Source organism: Populus alba, chromosome 18 (assembly GCF_005239225.2).
Source record: "Populus alba chromosome 18, ASM523922v2, whole genome shotgun sequence".
Taxonomy (NCBI): domain Eukaryota; kingdom Viridiplantae; phylum Streptophyta; class Magnoliopsida; order Malpighiales; family Salicaceae; genus Populus; species Populus alba.
In genome coordinates, this window is record NC_133301.1 from 3,161,361 (window position 1) to 3,180,532 (window position 19,172).

The window sequence follows — 19,172 nt, forward strand, 5'->3', positions numbered from 1 at the left end:
GCTAAATAAACAAAAAAAAGAAAAGCACATAGAAAGGGTCTTAATTAAATCATAAATTTAAAATTATCTTAAAAAAACATATAAAAAATATATTAATTAAAAAAAAAAAATGTCAAGCATTGTTGAGCATGATAAGTCAGGACAAATATCTGGCCTAACAAGAAAATGATTTTAAGTTTTTTAACCATGATGGAGGATTAAAATGAACTTTTCATTTCAATCTTTTATCTTTCAATACAACCAACCCTCCTTCCCAAAAAATATATGATTAGATTTTATTTGGGTTGAAAAATAAATCAATTATGTAAAATAAAAGTTCGAGAATCAAATTAAATTTTTTTTTAAAAAATTTACTATTGAAATTCACATTAATATCTAAGGGAATAAACAGTAAAAACATTGCAGTAAAACCTGGATCTGTTTTAGTTTTTTTTTTTATATATATATATATATACTATTTTCACTTTTTTATAACATAAGTGGCCTCCATTAAATAATAATCAAACAAGCATATTTATTAGTGCCTTATGTGAGACCCGCCTGGGGCCGATCACTCTTCTGTCCCCATCCCTCTACTCTACTTAAAATTAATTACAAATCATTTGTATTTGACGAATAATAACTTATAATCATCCGGATTCTTAACAATTTCACACAAAAATCTCATGCAAATAGTGTGATCATTACTATAAAATTTATTGATTATATTATTGGTGCTTACATTACTTTATATGAAAATCTGGTAAGAAAGATTTATATGTAAATCATTTCCCCTCATTATTGCTACACTTAGTGATATTTAAAAGAGTTCAAGTATTTTTAATATTACATTATAGATAGACTAAAATTACTTATGTAAATTACTATTCAGTTAAGTGCGGTTTGATGGCATAATAATAATAATTTTTTTGACAAGGGATCTAATTATTTGTTTATGAGCTAACATTTATAAAAACTCAAGTGGCCCAAATAATATATATTTTTAAAAATAAATATGTGAGTATTCACATGTTTAATTTTGGTATAAAGAAATGCAACTATTTTAAAAATCTTAAGATCATTAAAGACTTATATAATTATTAATTTTAGAGTATGTGAGATTAATCATGCAAACTTACCAGACACTCGTATTAATCTAAAAAAAAAAAAAAGCAGCCATCAATTTCTTTTTGTTTAAAAAATAACCGAAGCCAGATTTAGATGAAAATATGGCCTATTGATCTTATTTAGAGCAAGTGATTCGATGCCGATGATAGGATCAAATCTAAAAGTTATTCACAACTCATAATTTACTCTGCTCCAAGGCTCCAACACCAAAGAAACAGTACACACTCTCTCTTTTTCCCTCAAAACCTTCTTGGTCACTTCCTGTCTTTAAGAATCTATCAGCTCATAACACGTAGGAATCACTTCTTGGCTTTTAAGAAGCTATCAGCTTACAACTCGTTGGAGCATAGCAGTTACTAACGTCTCGTTTCCCTTTCCTCTCCTTTCTCTTCTGGTGTTTTCTTCTTCGGTTAAGAGTTCAGACAAACTAACCATTTGCATGCGTCAGTCTTGTTTCTTTGTAAGGAAAGACATTTAAAGACAAGCACTTTCATAGAGAGAGAGAGAGAGAGAGAGAGAGACTTAGGAGAGAGTAAAAGAGCATTCAGGATCGGATAAATGGCTGAATTTGGAGGGAAATGGAGGGGTTTGAAATCGGTGTTGATGGTTTTGATCAACTTTTTGTTAGCTTTTGTGTTTGTTTCAGCTGAAAGAGGCTTGACACGTGAAGCAACATCAGCAAGGATGGATGAAACTGGCGATTCTGTATCCAGTCATGTTCTCAAAGCTGTGAGTTTTTTATGGCAGCCTGATCAGCAAGGTTATCAACATGTTTGGCCGGTAAAAATCCTGATACCCTTTTCTTAAAGAACATTTAGTGTACATTAAAATAAAAAGAAATGAAAAGATGGGTGACTTTCCATGCACTGGTTATTTAATTAGTTGGTAGCAGATATGTAGAAGGAACATCTTTTTTTTGCTGGATTGAGTGCTTGTTTTGTGGATGGAATCAAAAAGTGCTTGACTTATTGTATGGTTTTTGGTTTAATTGTTGATTAAGACTTTATGTGAGTTTGATATATATATGAATGTTTTCGTGAGCAGGAAATGAAATTTGACTGGCGAATTGTTTTGGGTTCAATCATTGGATTCTTCGGTGCCGCCTTTGGGAGTGTAGGCGGTGTTGGCGGCGGCGGCATTTTCGTCCCCATGCTTAGCCTAATTATTGGGTTCGATCCTAAATCTGCAACAGCTATTTCTAAATGTAAGAAACCATCGAATTTTCTGTGTAAATAGGGTTTCTTTTTGTTTTTAACCCACTCTTCCCCATTACAGAAAAAGGAAAACCTTCTTGATTCATTTGATTTATCAGTTTGACTAATGGGTTTGTGGGAACAGGAACGCAGCTTTCACAGAGGCTTGTTTGTGAGAAAATTTCATGTTTTACTAGCAAAGTAATGGATTTTAGTGTATATAATCTTGACAGGTATGATCATGGGTGCAGCAGTTTCAAGTGTTTACTATAATCTTAAGCTAAGGCACCCAACGATCGACATGCCCGTTATTGACTATGACCTGGCTCTGCTCATCCAACCGATGCTTATGCTTGGTATTAGTCTAGGTGTTGCTTTAAATGTAGTTTTTGCAGACTGGATGGTCACAGTGCTGCTCATTGTTCTTTTCACAGGTAAATGTTAGCTCATTTTCTTTCCCTTTCACTCATGTTTCTTTCTTCTGATTAATTCTTTTTGCTGATTGCAATTGTTTGTAGTTACATCAACAAAGGCATTCTTCAAGGGTGTTGAAACATGGAGAAAGGAGACAATAATGAAACGTGTAATCTCATCAACCTGTTCTTTATTTATGCTTAATTAGGGTTTGTGCCTGCACAAACTTCATTTTGAACTGCATGGTTATGTGTTGAAAAAATGTAAATTTAAGTCTAACCATTTGAATCACACTTTTTTCTCCCATTATAGGAGGCTGCGAAGCATTTGGAGTCCAATGGTGAGTTACTTCCTCTTTCCTTTTTCTTTTTTTTTCCCGGGAAGTCCAGCAAGTGATCCCTGCTCGTTAATATCTTTCTCAGGTACCGATGCCGGGGAAGTGGAATACAAGCCTCTTCGTGGCGGTCCGAGCAACAGCCAAGGAAAGGAGACCAAGGAACTAGAGGTGAGAATACTTTGTTAGCTGAAATCAACATCAAAGAGTCCTCAAAACTAATACAATTTATGACTGTAGATCACTGTTTTTGAGAATGTTTACTGGAAGGAACTTGGACTTCTTGTTTTTGTTTGGGTTGCATTCCTCGTGCTGCAGATTGCAAAGGTTTTGTTGTGCTTTGATTACTTTCTACCTTTTTTTTTCCTAGCTTATAATAAATCAATGTCTAAATGATGAGAGATCCTGATCTCTTGCTCACAGGAGAGTACATATACCTGTTCGATAGGATATTGGGTGTTGAACTTGTTACAGGTACTTTTTATCGCAGTAGTGGTCTCTATCCGTTTCTTCTTTTTTGTGCATTTATGTTTGTGTCTGCATGTGAATCTAGGAATCATCTTGCTGATAATTGATTGTTGGGTCTATGAAGATTTTATATATATATATAATAATAAAATAAAATTATTTGAGAGTACATGTTAGATATATATATCTAAAATTGTTTAAGAATTTATACATAAAGATTTGATTTTCTTCGGCTTTGACCAATTCTTTAAAAACTGAGTTGTTGCAAATCACAAGCCGTCTAATTGTTTTTTTTAATGATAATTCACACGAATCATCACTAAAAAATCTGTCAAATATCTATTTAAGTGAGAATGATTGCTATGTTTACAATGCTCGCTTTTTATTTTGTGACTTATATGGTTCTTTTCTATTTAACAAATAATCACTAAAAATATAAAAGGCATATCTTACTATTTATAAGAAATTTGAAAAACCCTATAAATTGGTAAATAACAATATGCCCCTAAATAATATCCATATATTAATTTAAAATAATTTTATAAATTAACTCAATTAAGTCCTTACTTGATTTTTCTAGTCTAAAAATATAATCCTATGTATTAATTATATTCTAGTCCTTAACTTCTAAAATATATTTTAATCAGATCATACTTAATTAAATTATCCAAATTTAATTTTTGACTAATAATTCTTAATGTGTGTGACCCATTAGGTTTCTAATATGTTGATCCACATGTATAAATTATAACTCTAATTAAATAGAATTAAACAATTACTTTATTATCAATTTAATTAACAATTAATTAATTTATATTTAAAGATCAGATATATTGTCTAGTAACATATCATGATTCCCCAAATATTAGAAAAAGTCATTAGTGGTTTGACTTAACGTTTTAGTTATCGGTTTCTCAATATAATTAATATCCTTTCATCAATAATATTCTGATTTAACATTAAAGTATGGAGTATATCTTCTATGTTAAATCATGTTTGTTCTTTACATAATAAGTTATTGATCGTTTGAATAAGATTTGAAATCTTTTTCAAATGTCATTCTACCTTTATCAAGAATTTTTCAATAAATACCATTTGAGAACTCATGGAATATTTTTTATAATTCACTTATGGTGATGAATTCTCTCTTGAATATTAAAATAACTTTATATATATAGTTCATGTTATACCTAATGTTTGCTCTTTCCCTACCTCGATTAAAATAACATATAATAGGATCAAAGCATAACATTCTTTATATAAGATAACTTAGTGATCTTAAGTTTAAGGATCATTTACATAACCATCACGTGAGCCTTTCCATAAATATGTGATCTCTCCATATGAAATTCTAATGTGGGTTAGTTTAGTGTACATGTCTTATGACAATCACCTACATATTAGTTTAAGGTATCTTTTATAAAGAAAAGAACATAATATGTATCAATTTCAACAACTATAATAAATGTCTAGTATTTAAGAGAGTATCGACTATAAACATTTTAGAAACAATGTTTTGATGCAATAGAAACCCTATAATTATAACGACTTTATTTTTCTTTTGCAAAATATTTTTATCTCATGGACTTTATCTTTACTATAGATTTATAAATCAAATATTAGATTTATTAATCTAATATTACATGAATATTAAAGATAAATTATTTATTACTAATAAATATATATTCATGTAAATATAATAATGCTACGTGTAACCAACCAATTAGCTACATGAAATATTAAACTAACATTGACATCACAGCAGGATTTGAATCTGTCCTTCTCTTTAGTAAAACAGCTGGAAAATTTGTCTGAATCCTCCTTCCTGTGGTTTCCAGATCCCAGTTGCTGTTGGGGTGACACTTTATGAAGTAGTCAGCCTGTACACGGGACGCAGAGCAATTGCATCCAAGGGAGATGAGGGCACAAAGTTCAGAGTCCTTCAGCTCATGACCTATTGTGCCTTCGGTGTGCTGGCTGGAGTGGTGGGTGGGCTGCTTGGATTAGGAGGAGGATTTATCATGGGTCCACTATTTTTGGAGCTCGGAGTCCCTCCTCAGGTTAGCTTGCTCTGTTTCCTTAGATGCTCGAAGGAATAAAAATGAATAAATTCGCAATCACCATAATTATGAACCTGCTCATCAAGTCCTTCTTGTTAATCATAGTGGCTGGCTTTGTGAACTTGATTAAGTTTGCATGGTAGTTTTGATGTTGCTCTGAGAATAACCAGGATCGATAAGTTAGCAGAATGATTTTGCGAAGCAGATTTACCCGTGGCTAGAGAGCATATTCATGGCTTCTGTTTTAACTTTTCAAAACAGACTGGAGACTGGAGCTTACAATAAATGTCTAGAATTCTATACTTTTCAGAATTATCTATATTTATTCCTGATATCAGTATTTGTGGATATTTTCTAAATTATGAAGACTATAGAATTATCTGTATTTATTCCTGATATCAACATCTGTAGACATTTTCTAAATTATGAAGACTGGAGCTTACAATAAATTTCTAGAATTCCATGCTCTTTAGAATTATCTGTATTTATTCCTGATATCAGCATCTGTGGACATTTTCTGAATTATGAAGACTGGAGCTTACAATAAACTTCTAGAATTCCATACTCTTCAGAATTATCTGTATTTATTCCTGATATCAGTATCTGTGAACATGTTCTAAATTATGACTGAGCTTAAATACCATACTCTTTAGAATTATACGGTGGCAGAAGCCATTTGAAGGGCAAAATAATCATGTTATTGCAGCAGAGATGTATTCCAGTAGTCTGGTCTTAACTGCTTCACGACTTGTGTCCAGGTCTCAAGTGCGACTGCCACCTTTGCCATGACTTTCTCGTCATCCATGTCTGTTGTAGAATACTACCTTCTGAAACGTTTTCCAGTTCCTTATGGTAAGAGTGCACGCAACATCCATACAACTTATCTTACAAGTTTAATCTGCTTTTTCTCTTCGCCTCAACAACGTTATTTTCCAAAAGTATATTGGAATGCAGTTTGTGTGCGTTCCAATGGACTTACATGTTTCAAATCTTCAGGCAGCTGTTTACTTTGTCGTTGTTGCTACATTTGCTGCGTTCATTGGGCAGCATATTGTGAGAAGGTTGATCATTGTGTTTGGAAGGGCTTCTCTTATCATCTTCATTCTAGCTTTTACTATATTTGTCAGTGCAATTTTACTAGGTGAGTTCTTCTATTTCTTATTATTTAGGGTCTGGAATTATGCTCTAAAATTCTTTTTGGAAATTATTATTATTATGTAAATCTGTAAGTCCTTGTTAAATGAAAAATCACTTACATAAAATATGATCACACAAAAATATACATGCTTAAAATTTTAAAAAACTAAGCATAGGATTTATATGACCAGCAAATATAAAAAAAAAATCATGTAACATAACAAATAAATATCAAAAGGAAATAAGGAATTTAACGTTATTATCAAGTATTGAATTCTTTGTTATTAAAATGTAATTGCTCGTCACTTGTTGCAAACAGTCCCAATGCAAATGCTTCCTAGGAATTCAATGACACCACTTTGAAAATATACAATTCTTTTTAAGATCTCTGAACTTAATGGAATGAACTCCATTTTCTCTCAACAGAGATGGATTTCTAAGATCTAGAATAGAAAGAATGAATAGAGTAACAAGTCTTAGAAAAACCAACAACAAAGGAAAAAAACCTTAAAAAATTTCTTTCTTCCTTTTCACGTCTCCAAGACACTTATTATAGGACTTGTATGACTTAATTTTTTCATTTTAATCTAAATCTTGGGAACTCTATTAAACTATATATGGTTACTATCATTAAACTTTTTAACCTTAAAGCAATATAGAGTACATTCTTATGGGTGAAAAATTTTTAATAGTTATTTTCAGAATAACCTTACTCCTAGTATCTTGAAGGTTCATGAGTTCTCCATGTACAAGTTTTTACCTTCCATTATAAATGGAAAACATAATCTTCCCGGAACACACATGTATTATCACCAATATCAACCCATCATTGCTCAAGATTATTGACTAGGTTGATTTAGAAAACAACAACTAATATATATATAGACACTGAAGACTTAATTTGTGAGATGATCAAACTCAGTGACATCGACTTGAGAAATTATTTTCTCTAGTTCTGTTATTCACCTTTATTTATGCAACCTTGACAAAGTGCCCAATCTTGTTGTAAATAAAGTATTTTTCATTTGAACTCTTGACAATTTCCTTTCCTTTTCATAATAAGCTTATTTTTTTTTTTTTTTTTTTATTGTGGAATCTTACCATATGTTTCATAATAATTGATTTAAAGGCACTAGAAGAGTTGCTCTTTTTTTGGACAACTTATTGTCCATTTCTATTCTCAATCTTAAAATGAAGTCTTCGACCCCCATTTCCTTGCACTTGTGTTTAAGATAATTCTTGAAATCTTTTAATCTTTCAATAATTTTGAAAAGATTTATTTTGTGACATACCTTTAGAATGTATATCATACAAGATGAGTTGAAACTCTTGAACTTAACTCATAATAGTTATTGAATCAACCATTTTGAAACCTAGAAATTTATCGACTATAAATTTCTTCATGTTGGCATCTTTAGCCTTATACTTCTTGTCCAAAGCTTTCCACAATGCTTTTGCACTTTTAATTAAATTATTCATACCATCTAATGTATTGTCCAATCCCTTCAAAATGTAGTTCTTGCAAATGAAATTATTGTGATACTAAGCATCCATAACTGTCACTGTAGTGGGATCATATTCATCATTTGATAGTTTTGGCACTTTTTTGGTCAAGAATTCTGTCGAACTCAAGGTAGCCAAATAAAATAGCATCTTTCATTGCCACCTCTTAAAATTCGTTCCATTAAACTTTTCATGTTTCTCATCATGCACCACAGAAGATGGTGGTAGAATCTTCAATACCAAAGTAGTACTTATCGAAGCAACATTAATAGAGACAACCAATTCTTGAGTAGAAGACATTATATGATCTAAAAAAATTAAAGCAAAAAATTACACGTTAAAATTGTTAGAAATTATTATTATTATGTAAATTTTTAAATATTTGTTAAATGAAAAATCACTTGCATAAATATGATCACATAAAAATAAACATGCATAAGATTTTAAAGATTTAAGCATAGGATTTATATAATCAACAAATATATATATATATATATATATATATATATATATATATATATATATCATGCAACATAACAATTATTCAATCAAATAAATATTGAATTGAAAAAGCATGCTCTTATTAAAAGTTTAGGAGACTTACTTGCTGAAGACAATTAGAAGGAAATAAGGAACTTGACATTGTTGCCAAAGATTGAATTTTTTGTTCTTAAGATGTAATTGTCTGTCACTTAGTGTAAACAATCCCAATGTAATTGCCTCAAAAGAATTCAACACATCACCTAGAAAATATGTAGGCTATAAACTTAATGGAATGAACACAAATTTCTCTCTACAAAAATGGATTCTTAAGATCTAGAGTAAAAAAAAATAAGTAAAAGAATAAGTCATAGAAAATACAACAACAAAGAAAGAAAATAACTCAAGAAATTTCTTAATTCCCTTTCCACTCATCCAAGACACCTATTTATAAGACTTGAGAAACAAAACATTAATTACTCATAATTTAAATATTCATAATTCATGAATTCTTATTAATTATGATGAATGTTCATTAATGACTATTTATGAATGTTCATAGTTCATTAAAACTCATCAATGCATTCACTCTTCTCACATCAAAATTAATATATTAGTTCATGTACTTTGATATTTTAGGGATAAAAAATTATTAATCAAACATGAACTTAACAAAAAAAAAAATTGGTTAATCAAACTCAAGCCCAAATTCACAAGTTCACAAGCCTACTACTCAATCTATAAAACTATTTTGAATTTAAAACTTTTGTTATTTAAAAGTTCTCTAAGAATAATTTTTTATTCACTTTTGATTGGTTTTTAAAACATGTGAGTAATACATGTTAAAATACTCATGATCCAACATGATTTTAACCTCAATTGTGAGTGACTGGCCTTAAAAATACCAATACATGTTTAATAAAATCAATTTCAACAATTCTTTGAACTTTATAAATTTCTAAAATATCATTCTTTACTTCCTTTTGTAGGTGGTTTTGGCATATCGAACATGATTGGAAAGATTCATCATCAAGAATACATGGGCTTTGAAAATCTCTGCAAGTATGATGGCTAGCAATTTCTTACGCTTTAAGTATTGTTTAACATATTTAAATTCGTTGTGTTGTAATTTATTTAGCGAGGCTACAAAAAAAATATGTTGTATGTTCCCTACCAACTTTTAGGCTTTAGTTGGAGGGATGTATGGGTAAACACAAAAATTTTGTTTTCTCAAGAACTTGTAAATGCTTTCCATGTCATACTCGACAACGTTGTTTGTGAGAAACATTAGTTGTGATGAGATAGTTTGAAAGCATGCCATTTGATTTTGTTTCACGGTCACAATTCCTACCAATAAACGTTGAGTTTATTCTTTAAAATAGCATAGATGACAAATTATTATTTGCAAAGTGGCATAGTTAGAAGAAAAAAAAAAAGGTACACAATTTAGATAGTTACATCAAAGGAAGTAGTGCAACAAATAAAAATTTAATAGTTTATGTTATTTTCAATAGCACACAGAACTACTAAAGTTAGTGGAACATAATTGGTTATGCTATTTCAAAAAGTGAAATCTATTTTTTTTATGTTACTATAGGAAAACAAATAAATAAAGGGTTGTGTCTTTAGGAATACCAAAGCTATTAAAAATATATTTAAAAAACATTTCAAAGATTGTATTATTGGAATAGTAGCTTTGCTGTGTTAATGAAAATAACACCTTTAATAGTGTAACATATTAAATTTTCATTAGTTATGTTATTTTAAAGAGTCCAAATACTTAGAACTATACTACTTTCTTAATTATTATTTTTTATAAATATTGCACGTGTGCGGGATCGCGATAATTATTCTTATGAATCAAGATTTTTTTATGGTGTGGAAAAAGAATAAGGAATTCTTGTTTTTTTTATGGTTAAAGAGGTTTGAAGTAGTTAATTAGTATTTTGTGCACTAGGAACCCTAACTAGTCTTCAAAGTCTGGGTAAGGGGACTAATTATATATAGAGAGGATAATTTTTTTTATCATTATCATTATATTCACTTATAGCTTTAGGAATTCCAATACCATCTTCAACTTTAAAAGGTCTATGAGGTTTATTTTATCTAGATAGCCACAAATAATAGTCAATAGATTTAAGATATATAATCAATCTAGTTTTCCAATATGTATAATCATTGCCATCAAAGAAATATGGTATAGATGCAGATGATTCTTCATTTTAGAGATTATAACTAATGGTTTCCATTATACTCAAAGTCTAAGTGAACTTTATAAATAAAAATTGAGTTCTGATACTGATTATTATTCAAGGATTAAGGCAACTATAACACCTAAGAGAAGGGTGAATAAGGTATATCACTAATTTTTACAAATAACACAAATTACTTCAAATAAACACAATAATCGACAATATAATTGAAGTGTTTAAAGTAAATAGATAAGGGAGAGAATATGCAAACTTGTTTTTTCATGGTTTGACAAGCCTACATCCACAATTCAAGTACCAAATTGTATTTGAGTATTATATTCCTTCACTAGACCAAGTTGAAAAGTACAATAGCCATTTAATGAATCTACACCAAGATTTTTACATCACTTGATGAATCCACACCAAGATCTTTCACCACTTGAAGATACTTCATTTTCAAGTATAAGTTAAGGAATACCGAATTATTGGCTTTTAAATAGGAATGTTAGATTGATTGGCAACCAAGATGGGTTGACAAATTTGATTGATATTCATTGAGGAATACTGGATTATTGGTTTTCAAATGAAAATGTCGGATGGATTGGCAACTAAGATTGGTTAATGAGATTGATTGATATTTGTTAAAGAACACCGAACTAGTGGCTTCAGAACAAGAATGCCAAATTCATTGACAACCATGATGGGTTAACTGGATTGATTGATATTTGTTAATGACTTCCAAATTGAAAGGCTGAATTGATTGTTAACCAAGATGAGTTGACCGAATTGATTGATATTCATTAAGGAATACTTGATTATTAGTTTTCGAATGGGAATGACGAATTGAATGGCATCCATTATAGGTTGACTGGATTGATTAGTATTCGTTAAGAAATATCAGGTTATTGACTTCCAAATTGAAAGGCTGAATTGATTAGTATTTATTAAGAAATACTTGACTATTGGCTTCCGAATGAGAATGTTGAATTGATTGGCAACTAAAATTGGTTGACCGAGTTGATTGATATTCGTTAACGAATACCAGACTATTAGCTTCCTAATGAGAATTCTGAATTGGGACAACTGAGATGAATTTGCTAGATTGTTTAAGGAATACCGGATTATTGATTTTCAAATGTAAACATTGAATCGATTGGCAACTAAAATGGATATGCCGAAGTAATAAATACTTAAAAGAAGTACTTGGAATGCTAGTTTCAATATGAAAATGATTATTTGAGTTATGAATTTTACAAGATTTATTTAGGGTTAGATAAATCTATGTAAAAAGAAATATGGATTATTATAAAGAATGAATTAAATATTGTTTAGATGAAAAATTATTATTTTCTTTAAGTGTTAAATAAGATATTAATTAATTCTTTTGATTTTGGCCAAATTGACTTTCAAAACTTAATTTTGCTTTAATTCAATGCTTAATTAAGTCAATTAAACCCATTTAAATTTTAATTAAGCCCTTGAACTTAATTAATTCTTTTAAATTTAGCAAAATTTACTTTCAAACTTATTTTACTTCAATTAAATCCTTAATTAAGTTAATTAAACTCATAAAAAGTTTAATTAAGCATTTGAACTTAATTAACTCTTCAAATTTTAGCTAAATCAACTTTCAATCTTAATTTTTGTTTCGATTAAACCATTGATTAAATCAATTAGTCCTATCCAAAGCTCAATTAAGTACATAACTTAATTATTTTGCAAGTCTACCCGAATCTTCATTATCTTTTTTCAATTTGATCTCAAATTCTCATTTTGTTTCTTCAATTAGACCCTCCATTGATGCAATTGAGTTCTCAACCTTTTCTATTTGGTTCAATCTTGTCATTTACCTTTTAATTTGTGCGATTAAGTCTCTTTACAATCTATCTCGTCAACAATTTATCTCGTCAATAATATTCTAATCACTATTATTTTTAGTGTTTTAACCTGTTACATCTTAAAAACTCATTTATTTGTGTCCTAAAAATGTTTTTGAATTTTGAATTTATGATTTTTTGAATTTTTAAATATTTCAAAAAAATTTATTTTCTACATAAAATTATTTTTTGGGAACCCAAAATTGGGTTATAAAAATAAAATGTATTTTGTAAAAAAAAAAAATTAAATATGCTATAATAATAATAATAATAATAATAATTTTATAATATTTTGCAAAACTACCCTTTACCCATAGTTTTAAGACCAGACCGGTGGCCAGCCTAGTCCAAGGCCCGTTCCGGGTTTTAACCGGGTTGCCAGGTTAATTTTTTTTTTAAAAAAATCAAAATAACATCATTTTAATTAAAAAATAAAAAAAAATATGAAGTTTGCAATCGAATCTTGCTAGATCGTCGAGTCTACTAAGTCGCACTGGATTTTTCATTCCAACATGTATTTTTTAGTCCCATTCAATTTTAATCCTGAATCAACAGAGTTCCATATCAACTTATTAGGCCGGGCCAACTTTTAAAAGTATTTCTTTACCGCTTCTATCATTAATGTCAATAATTTTAACAAGGCTAATTGGTGGGAAGTCACTTTCAAAGGATGGTGACTACTAATGATGTCGTCACTTCTTCCTTATGAGTGGGAACACCAGGGCCCTGATTGTATTTTGTCCCTTTCAATACCTGAAACTACGGTATCCCCAGTTGCATCTTTCGCAATAAATAAATAAACCTTCCTTCGCCTTCAAAAAATTATACAATATATTATTTTATAGTTAGAATTTTTTTTATGTCAGAAAACACATTATAAAAGCCTACATATTTATTTTTTTTATTGAAAATAATATTTATCAGATAATTAGTAATACCAAAAGAAAAATGTTTTTTATTAAATCCCAAATCCAAATCCTGTATTCTTATTCTCTTATATTCTTACATTTAATTTGAACAACCATAGAATTCTAACAAGCTAAAGTAATTTTTTCTTTAAACAAATAAAAAAACATTTTGTATATAGTAGGTATCAAACAAGAGGTAAAGATTATTCCTAAAGAGTAATTTCTTAAATATTATAATTTAAAAAAAAATATTTTTGTATTTCTTTAAATTTCCAGAATATTCTATTCCTTAAAAATTACTGTGTGGGTATTTTTTAGATTTATTTATCTATGCATTTAGAATTCTGTTCATTCCTGTACATCTTTAAAATCTGTTTTTTTTTAATTATTTTTTTAAAATCTTAAAAAAATTTTATGACATAATGTTGTTGGATTTTTTTTTTTCTTTAAATTTTTATATCATTTAAAAGAATCTTCATATTTTTTACATCTCAAGACTTTGTAAAAACCATAATATCCTTATACTTTTAATTTTATTTTTAATTTTATTAGTGTTTTTTTTATAAATAATAGAGTGTTTTATAGATATACAATTCCAGCATTATTTATCAGCAGGCAGGTTTTCTAATATAATATATATATATAAAAGCTAGTCTTAACTATATTTCCTTAATATTAATTCTTTAGAAAACACCGGTCCAACAACATTTTCACTCTATTAAAAAGCAAGTTCAATGATGTGAGAATTTCACTATAGCTCTAGACACAGATTATTGTGAATCATAACGGTAAAATTACTCTTTTACCTTTTAGAAGATTTAAATTTAAACCTTTAATTTCAGGGTGTTTAGGTCTTTTCATTTGACTCAATAGTTATTAGAAGATTGTTTGGGGGTGTGCATGTTTTTTTTTTTTTAATTTTTTTTACACGATAAAACTACTCTTTTATCCTAAGAGTCAACAAAATTTAGAATTGTTAACTAGCGAGATGAAACTAATCATAAAATTGAATTCTCAATTAACTCATTAACTATATAAAAAATAAAAAGAAAATTAAATTTGCTAGACCCACAAACCATATCAACCAATCAAACCTGTGAACATATTCATAAACTTTATAAATTTAATAACATGGATTTTTTAAAAAAAAACTTTTTTTCTTCTAATTATGTGAGAAAGAAATAGATTAATACAAAATTAAGTTCAATTAAAAAAAAAAAAAGATACCATACTAAAATTGTATACCGGGATAACTTGGGTTATTCTAGCAAATCCCTTAAACCATATAAAAAGGAAAAATAAAAAGTAATAAATTAAAAAAATAATTTTTAATTAATTTAATATTAAAAGATCAAATAAACAAAAAAATTAAAAAAAAAATGATAACAACACTTTCAAAAAAAAAAAGCAATATATTATATATTATTATTGTGATTCACAATACGAATAGTTATAAGTGAATCATAGTTTTTGCATACCGTTTAATTTTTCTGTTAATAATAATAATAATAATAATACATGTAAATATTTTTATTTTTTTTATTAAAATTTAAATTATGCCTTAAACCCAATATAATATATATATAAAGAATAATTTTTTAAAATTTTTCCCCGTACAGTTGTCTTGTCTCTCATAAATGTGTAGTTTTCTTGATTCTTGTGAAAGCTAAGTTTCTCTTGAGAAAAAGAAAACAAAAGAAGAAATAAAACATTTTGATTACCTTACCAGCTCCCTTCAATTGTTCTCACCAAAATCTACTTTGCAAATTTTGTTTGTGTTTTTCTTCTTTTTTTCTCTCACTGTTTCATACTGCCTCGCATTTCTAAGACACAGAAACAGAGAGGCTCTTGTTTGATGGCTTTTCTTGGAGCCAGATTTTTATCTTTGAGACCAGCAGCAATACTTTTCTTCATTGTCATGTTAGCTTCTGTGTTTATTTCTGCTGAAAGAAGCATAAAACATGGAGTGTCTAGATTGAGTGAAGCAGAAGAACTCGAGCCTAATTACCTTATGAAAATCATTAGTTTCTTATGGCAGTCTGATGAATCTGGTTATCAACATGTTTGGCCGGTAACTCAAAAACTTGATTTTGTTTCTATAAATTACAGTGATTGATTTTTGATGTATTATCTTCAATGAAGTGTCTCTGTAGGCATATATAACAACTCTATCCATCATTTTCTTTTCCCATGCAGGAACTAAGTTTTAATTGGCAAGCTGTTATTGGTACTATAATTGGATTCTTTGGAGCAGCATTTGGAAGTGTAGGTGGTGTTGGTGGTGGCGGCATCTTCGTTCCTATGTTGACCCTGATTATTGGGTTTGATCCAAAATCAGCAACAGCTATATCAAAATGTAATGTCTAAAGGTTCTTTTGATAGGACCTCACCGGAACCTCACTGAAATCCTTAACTGGGAAATGCACAATCATATACATTCGATTCCTTTTGAACCTTTGATTTTGTTGGTCTAAGCTGGATTTATCTATTGCCTGAGGCAGTTGGCTGGATTCAGCCTCAAAACGCTGTTTTTTTTTTTTTTTTTTTTTTTTTTGGGAACAAGAAGCTAGTAGCTGATTGCAACGGAAGGTGCTGAGAGTGAGTGTAATCAATGATATCTTAGACTGTGTTTAATTTGTTCAGGTATGATCATGGGGGCAGCAGTCTCAACTGTTTACCATAACCTTAGACTAAGGCATCCAACACTTGATTTGCCTGTGATTGACTATGATTTGGTGCTCCTTATTCAGCCAATGCTCATGCTGGGGATTAGCATAGGTGTCACTTTCAATGTGATATTTCCTGATTGGGTGATCACGGTTACCCTAATTATTCTGTGCATAGGTAATGTTAGTTGCATTGAGGTTCTGATTACCATAATTTCCTCTTTTACTAACACCCTTGATTGCTTGTGGTGGTTTTCAGGGACATCAGTGAAGGCATTTTTCAAGGGTCTTGATACATGGAAAATAGAAACCATATTGAAAGAGGTAGTGTGTATGCTTTTTTTGCTTGTTGTTATGATCTGGAGCATTTAAAGTAGTATGAACACCCTGGAAATTCTAAGTAACAATGGTTTTATGCCTCATAATTAACCTTATATATAAGCCACCAATAACAAAAATCAACCAATTCTATACTTTTTAATCTCACTTGATTTTGATTTCAGGATGCTGCTAGGCGTTTCAAGTCAACTGGTGAGATCGTCTGCGGCTTGATTTCAAGTCTGCGAATCTATTTAAAGCAATTCTCGCTCACTGTCCATTCCTCTGAAGTTAACATGTGTGAACTGTTATGTTGTAGCAGGTGGTGGTGAGGAAGTTGAATACAAACCTCTTCCAGATGGACAAGGCAACAATCCTCCAAAGGCTAGCAAGGTATTGAAGGTTGGTTTGCCATGGAAAATGAGCCAGGATAACATAGTTTTGTGATTAACATAAGTGAATAATTAATGCAGGTTACCATACTTCAGAATATTTATTGGAAGGAACTTGGACTTCTTGTTTTTGTTTGGGTGTCATACCTTGCTGTTCAGATTGCCAAGGTTTTCTTTCCTTTCTTGTCCAAAATCATTGTATCATACCATATTTCTCCTTATAATAAACTAAAAGTTTTCATCTCCTTGGCAACAGAACTATACAGCCCCATGTTCAACAACTTTCTGGGTATTAAACTTGTTGCAGGTATACATGTTCTGTTGGTGCAAATCATCTTGATTTCTGATTTTATTTCATATCCAGTTTGAAGGATGCTTTCCATGTTTTAACAGATTCCAGTTTCCATCGGAGTCTTTCTTTACGAGGCCATCGGTCTGTACAAGGGAAGACGGAGAATTTCATCCAAGGGGGATGAAATCATGGATTGGCAAGTGCACCGGTTGCTCATGTTTTCTGCCTGTGGTGTGGTGGCTGGAATAGTGGGTGGCCTGCTAGGAATAGGTGGAGGATTTGTCATGGGTCCGTTGTTTTTGGAAATGGGAATCCCTCCTCAGGTATAAGCTCATGCACATTTCTTTATTTCTAACAGAACATCCTTGCAAATGTAACTACATAGCGACATATATATATCAGCGTTGGACCATTAGCCCTAGCTCCTAACTACACAATTCTTGCCCAGGTAACGAGCGGCACAGCCACCTTCGGGATGTTGTTCTCCTCATCAATGTCTGTTGTAGAATATTATCTCTTGGATCGTTTTCCTGTACCTTATGGTGAGTTAGTGTCCCCCTGAACCTATAATTCATCAAAAATTTCAATGTTCTTCTCACAAGTCATAGAATGCTGAGCACTCAAATATACTCTATGCAATTGGCCTTGCAGCTCTCTACTTTATTGCTGTGGCCATCATTGCTGCCTTTGTTGGTCAATATATTATCACAAAACTCATCACCATATCCGGAAGGGCATCCCTCATCATCTTTGTGCTAGCCTTCACAATATTTATCAGTGCCATAGCACTAGGTAAGATTCAGTAAATTTATAATTTTAGGCATGGTAAAGTAATTTTCAGATCCTGAAGACACTTTTTACTTCAATTTGGTAGGTGGGGTTGGCATAACAAGAACGATTGGAATGATTGAGCAGCATGAATATATGGGTTTTGAGAATCTTTGCAAGTACACAGCAGCATAGTGTGCTATGTATTCAAGAACATAGAACAGTTAACTAATCGAAGGTGACCTAGAACACATGATTAAAGTTGATTAAAGTAGGCGTAAAGAGCTTCAATTTTCTTTCGAAATAATTAATGGCCACTCACGTTGATGATGATGGTAGATGCTTTGAACGAAAGTTTCCCTCAAATGGAGCTTTCCCTGGTAAAATCATGTCGCATGTAGGCCCAATTTGCAGCTGGAAGTCTCATGTTGCTTTTCATTTCCGTTTTCGATTGATCGTGTTGAGTTCCCATTCCCCACAAATACAATTTAGAATAATACTAGTACATTCCGTGTTGTTTCGGGATATTTTTTAAAATTTATTTTTATTTAATTATATAAAAATTAAAATAGATGTTTATAAAAAAGATAATAAATGTATTTTTTCTGTCAAAATTATTTTTTTCATATTCATGACGTTTTTTGTTTTTAAAATAACATGTTTTTTTAATTATCATCATATTTTACTGAAAAATTAATAATAATTAAAACAAGTATTCATAAAAAATCTAATGGCTTTAATTAAAGAGAAAAAAGATGTATATTTTTAATTAAAGACTTTATTTCTTTGTTCATGTATATCTCTCTTTTTATGAAAAGATTTTTTTTTATTGGAAGCAATGTTTTTTAAAAAGTTATAATGATTATGAGAGAAAATTTTAATTAAAAAAAAAATGAATCCATCAATTATTTATATGTATGAATAAATCTGAGAATAAAAAAAATTTTAAAAATAAAAATTAAATAAAATAAATATTATATTCTTATTGAGTTTTGATATATTTTTTTTGGTATATTTGTGTTGACCTTTGGAATCACATATTTATATTTTATGTATTTTAATG

At 30.0% G+C, this 19,172-nt stretch overlaps 2 protein-coding genes across 5 annotated transcripts; both read left to right on the forward strand.

The window, feature by feature from the left end:
* Positions 1-1,317: 1,317 nt before the first annotated feature.
* Positions 1,318-10,056, forward strand: LOC118051050 (sulfite exporter TauE/SafE family protein 3). Its single transcript, XM_035061575.2, has 12 exons — positions 1,318-1,887; positions 2,152-2,311; positions 2,534-2,734; positions 2,819-2,883; positions 3,027-3,054; positions 3,137-3,219; positions 3,289-3,375; positions 3,472-3,522; positions 5,355-5,576; positions 6,335-6,428; positions 6,577-6,717; positions 9,686-10,056. Exons 1-12 carry the CDS (start codon positions 1,666-1,668, stop codon positions 9,769-9,771), a joined length of 1,440 nt encoding a protein of 479 aa, XP_034917466.1. The 5' UTR covers positions 1,318-1,665; the 3' UTR covers positions 9,772-10,056.
* Positions 10,057-15,326: 5,270 nt separating this feature from the next.
* On the forward strand, positions 15,327-18,416 carry LOC118051049 (sulfite exporter TauE/SafE family protein 3). Of its 4 annotated transcripts, none has more exons than XM_035061571.2 (12): positions 15,327-15,744; positions 15,870-16,029; positions 16,317-16,517; positions 16,599-16,663; positions 16,843-16,870; positions 16,977-17,050; positions 17,131-17,217; positions 17,306-17,356; positions 17,443-17,664; positions 17,790-17,883; positions 17,993-18,133; positions 18,216-18,416. In XM_035061571.2, the coding sequence occupies exons 1-12, from the start codon at positions 15,529-15,531 to the stop codon at positions 18,302-18,304; spliced, it is 1,428 nt and encodes a 475-aa protein (XP_034917462.1). In that variant the 5' UTR covers positions 15,327-15,528; the 3' UTR covers positions 18,305-18,416. The 4 variants fall into 4 exon arrangements, with proteins under 4 accessions (XP_034917462.1, XP_034917463.1, XP_034917464.1 ...); XM_035061572.2 differs by having other exon boundaries at positions 16,980-17,050; XM_035061573.2 differs by lacking the exon at positions 16,317-16,517.
* The last annotated feature ends 756 nt before the right edge of the window (positions 18,417-19,172 follow it).

What these genes read in the sequence shown, in the direction of transcription:
- LOC118051050 (XM_035061575.2), top strand. Translation starts at nt 1,666, where the DNA reads ATGGCTGAATTTGGAGGGAAATGGAGGGGTTTGAAATCGGTGTTGATG. An exon ending in TGCAACAGCTATTTCTAAAT is followed by an intron (nt 2,312 to 2,533) that starts GTAAGAAACCAT and finishes TAATCTTGACAG; the next exon opens with GTATGATCATGGGTGCAGCA. An exon ending in GGGTGTTGAACTTGTTACAG is followed by an intron (nt 3,523 to 5,354) that starts GTACTTTTTATC and finishes TGTGGTTTCCAG; the next exon opens with ATCCCAGTTGCTGTTGGGGT.
- LOC118051049 (XM_035061571.2), top strand. Translation starts at nt 15,529, where the DNA reads ATGGCTTTTCTTGGAGCCAGATTTTTATCTTTGAGACCAGCAGCAATA. An exon ending in GTTATCAACATGTTTGGCCG is followed by an intron (nt 15,745 to 15,869) that starts GTAACTCAAAAA and finishes TTTCCCATGCAG; the next exon opens with GAACTAAGTTTTAATTGGCA. An exon ending in TAGAAACCATATTGAAAGAG is followed by an intron (nt 16,664 to 16,842) that starts GTAGTGTGTATG and finishes TTTTGATTTCAG; the next exon opens with GATGCTGCTAGGCGTTTCAA.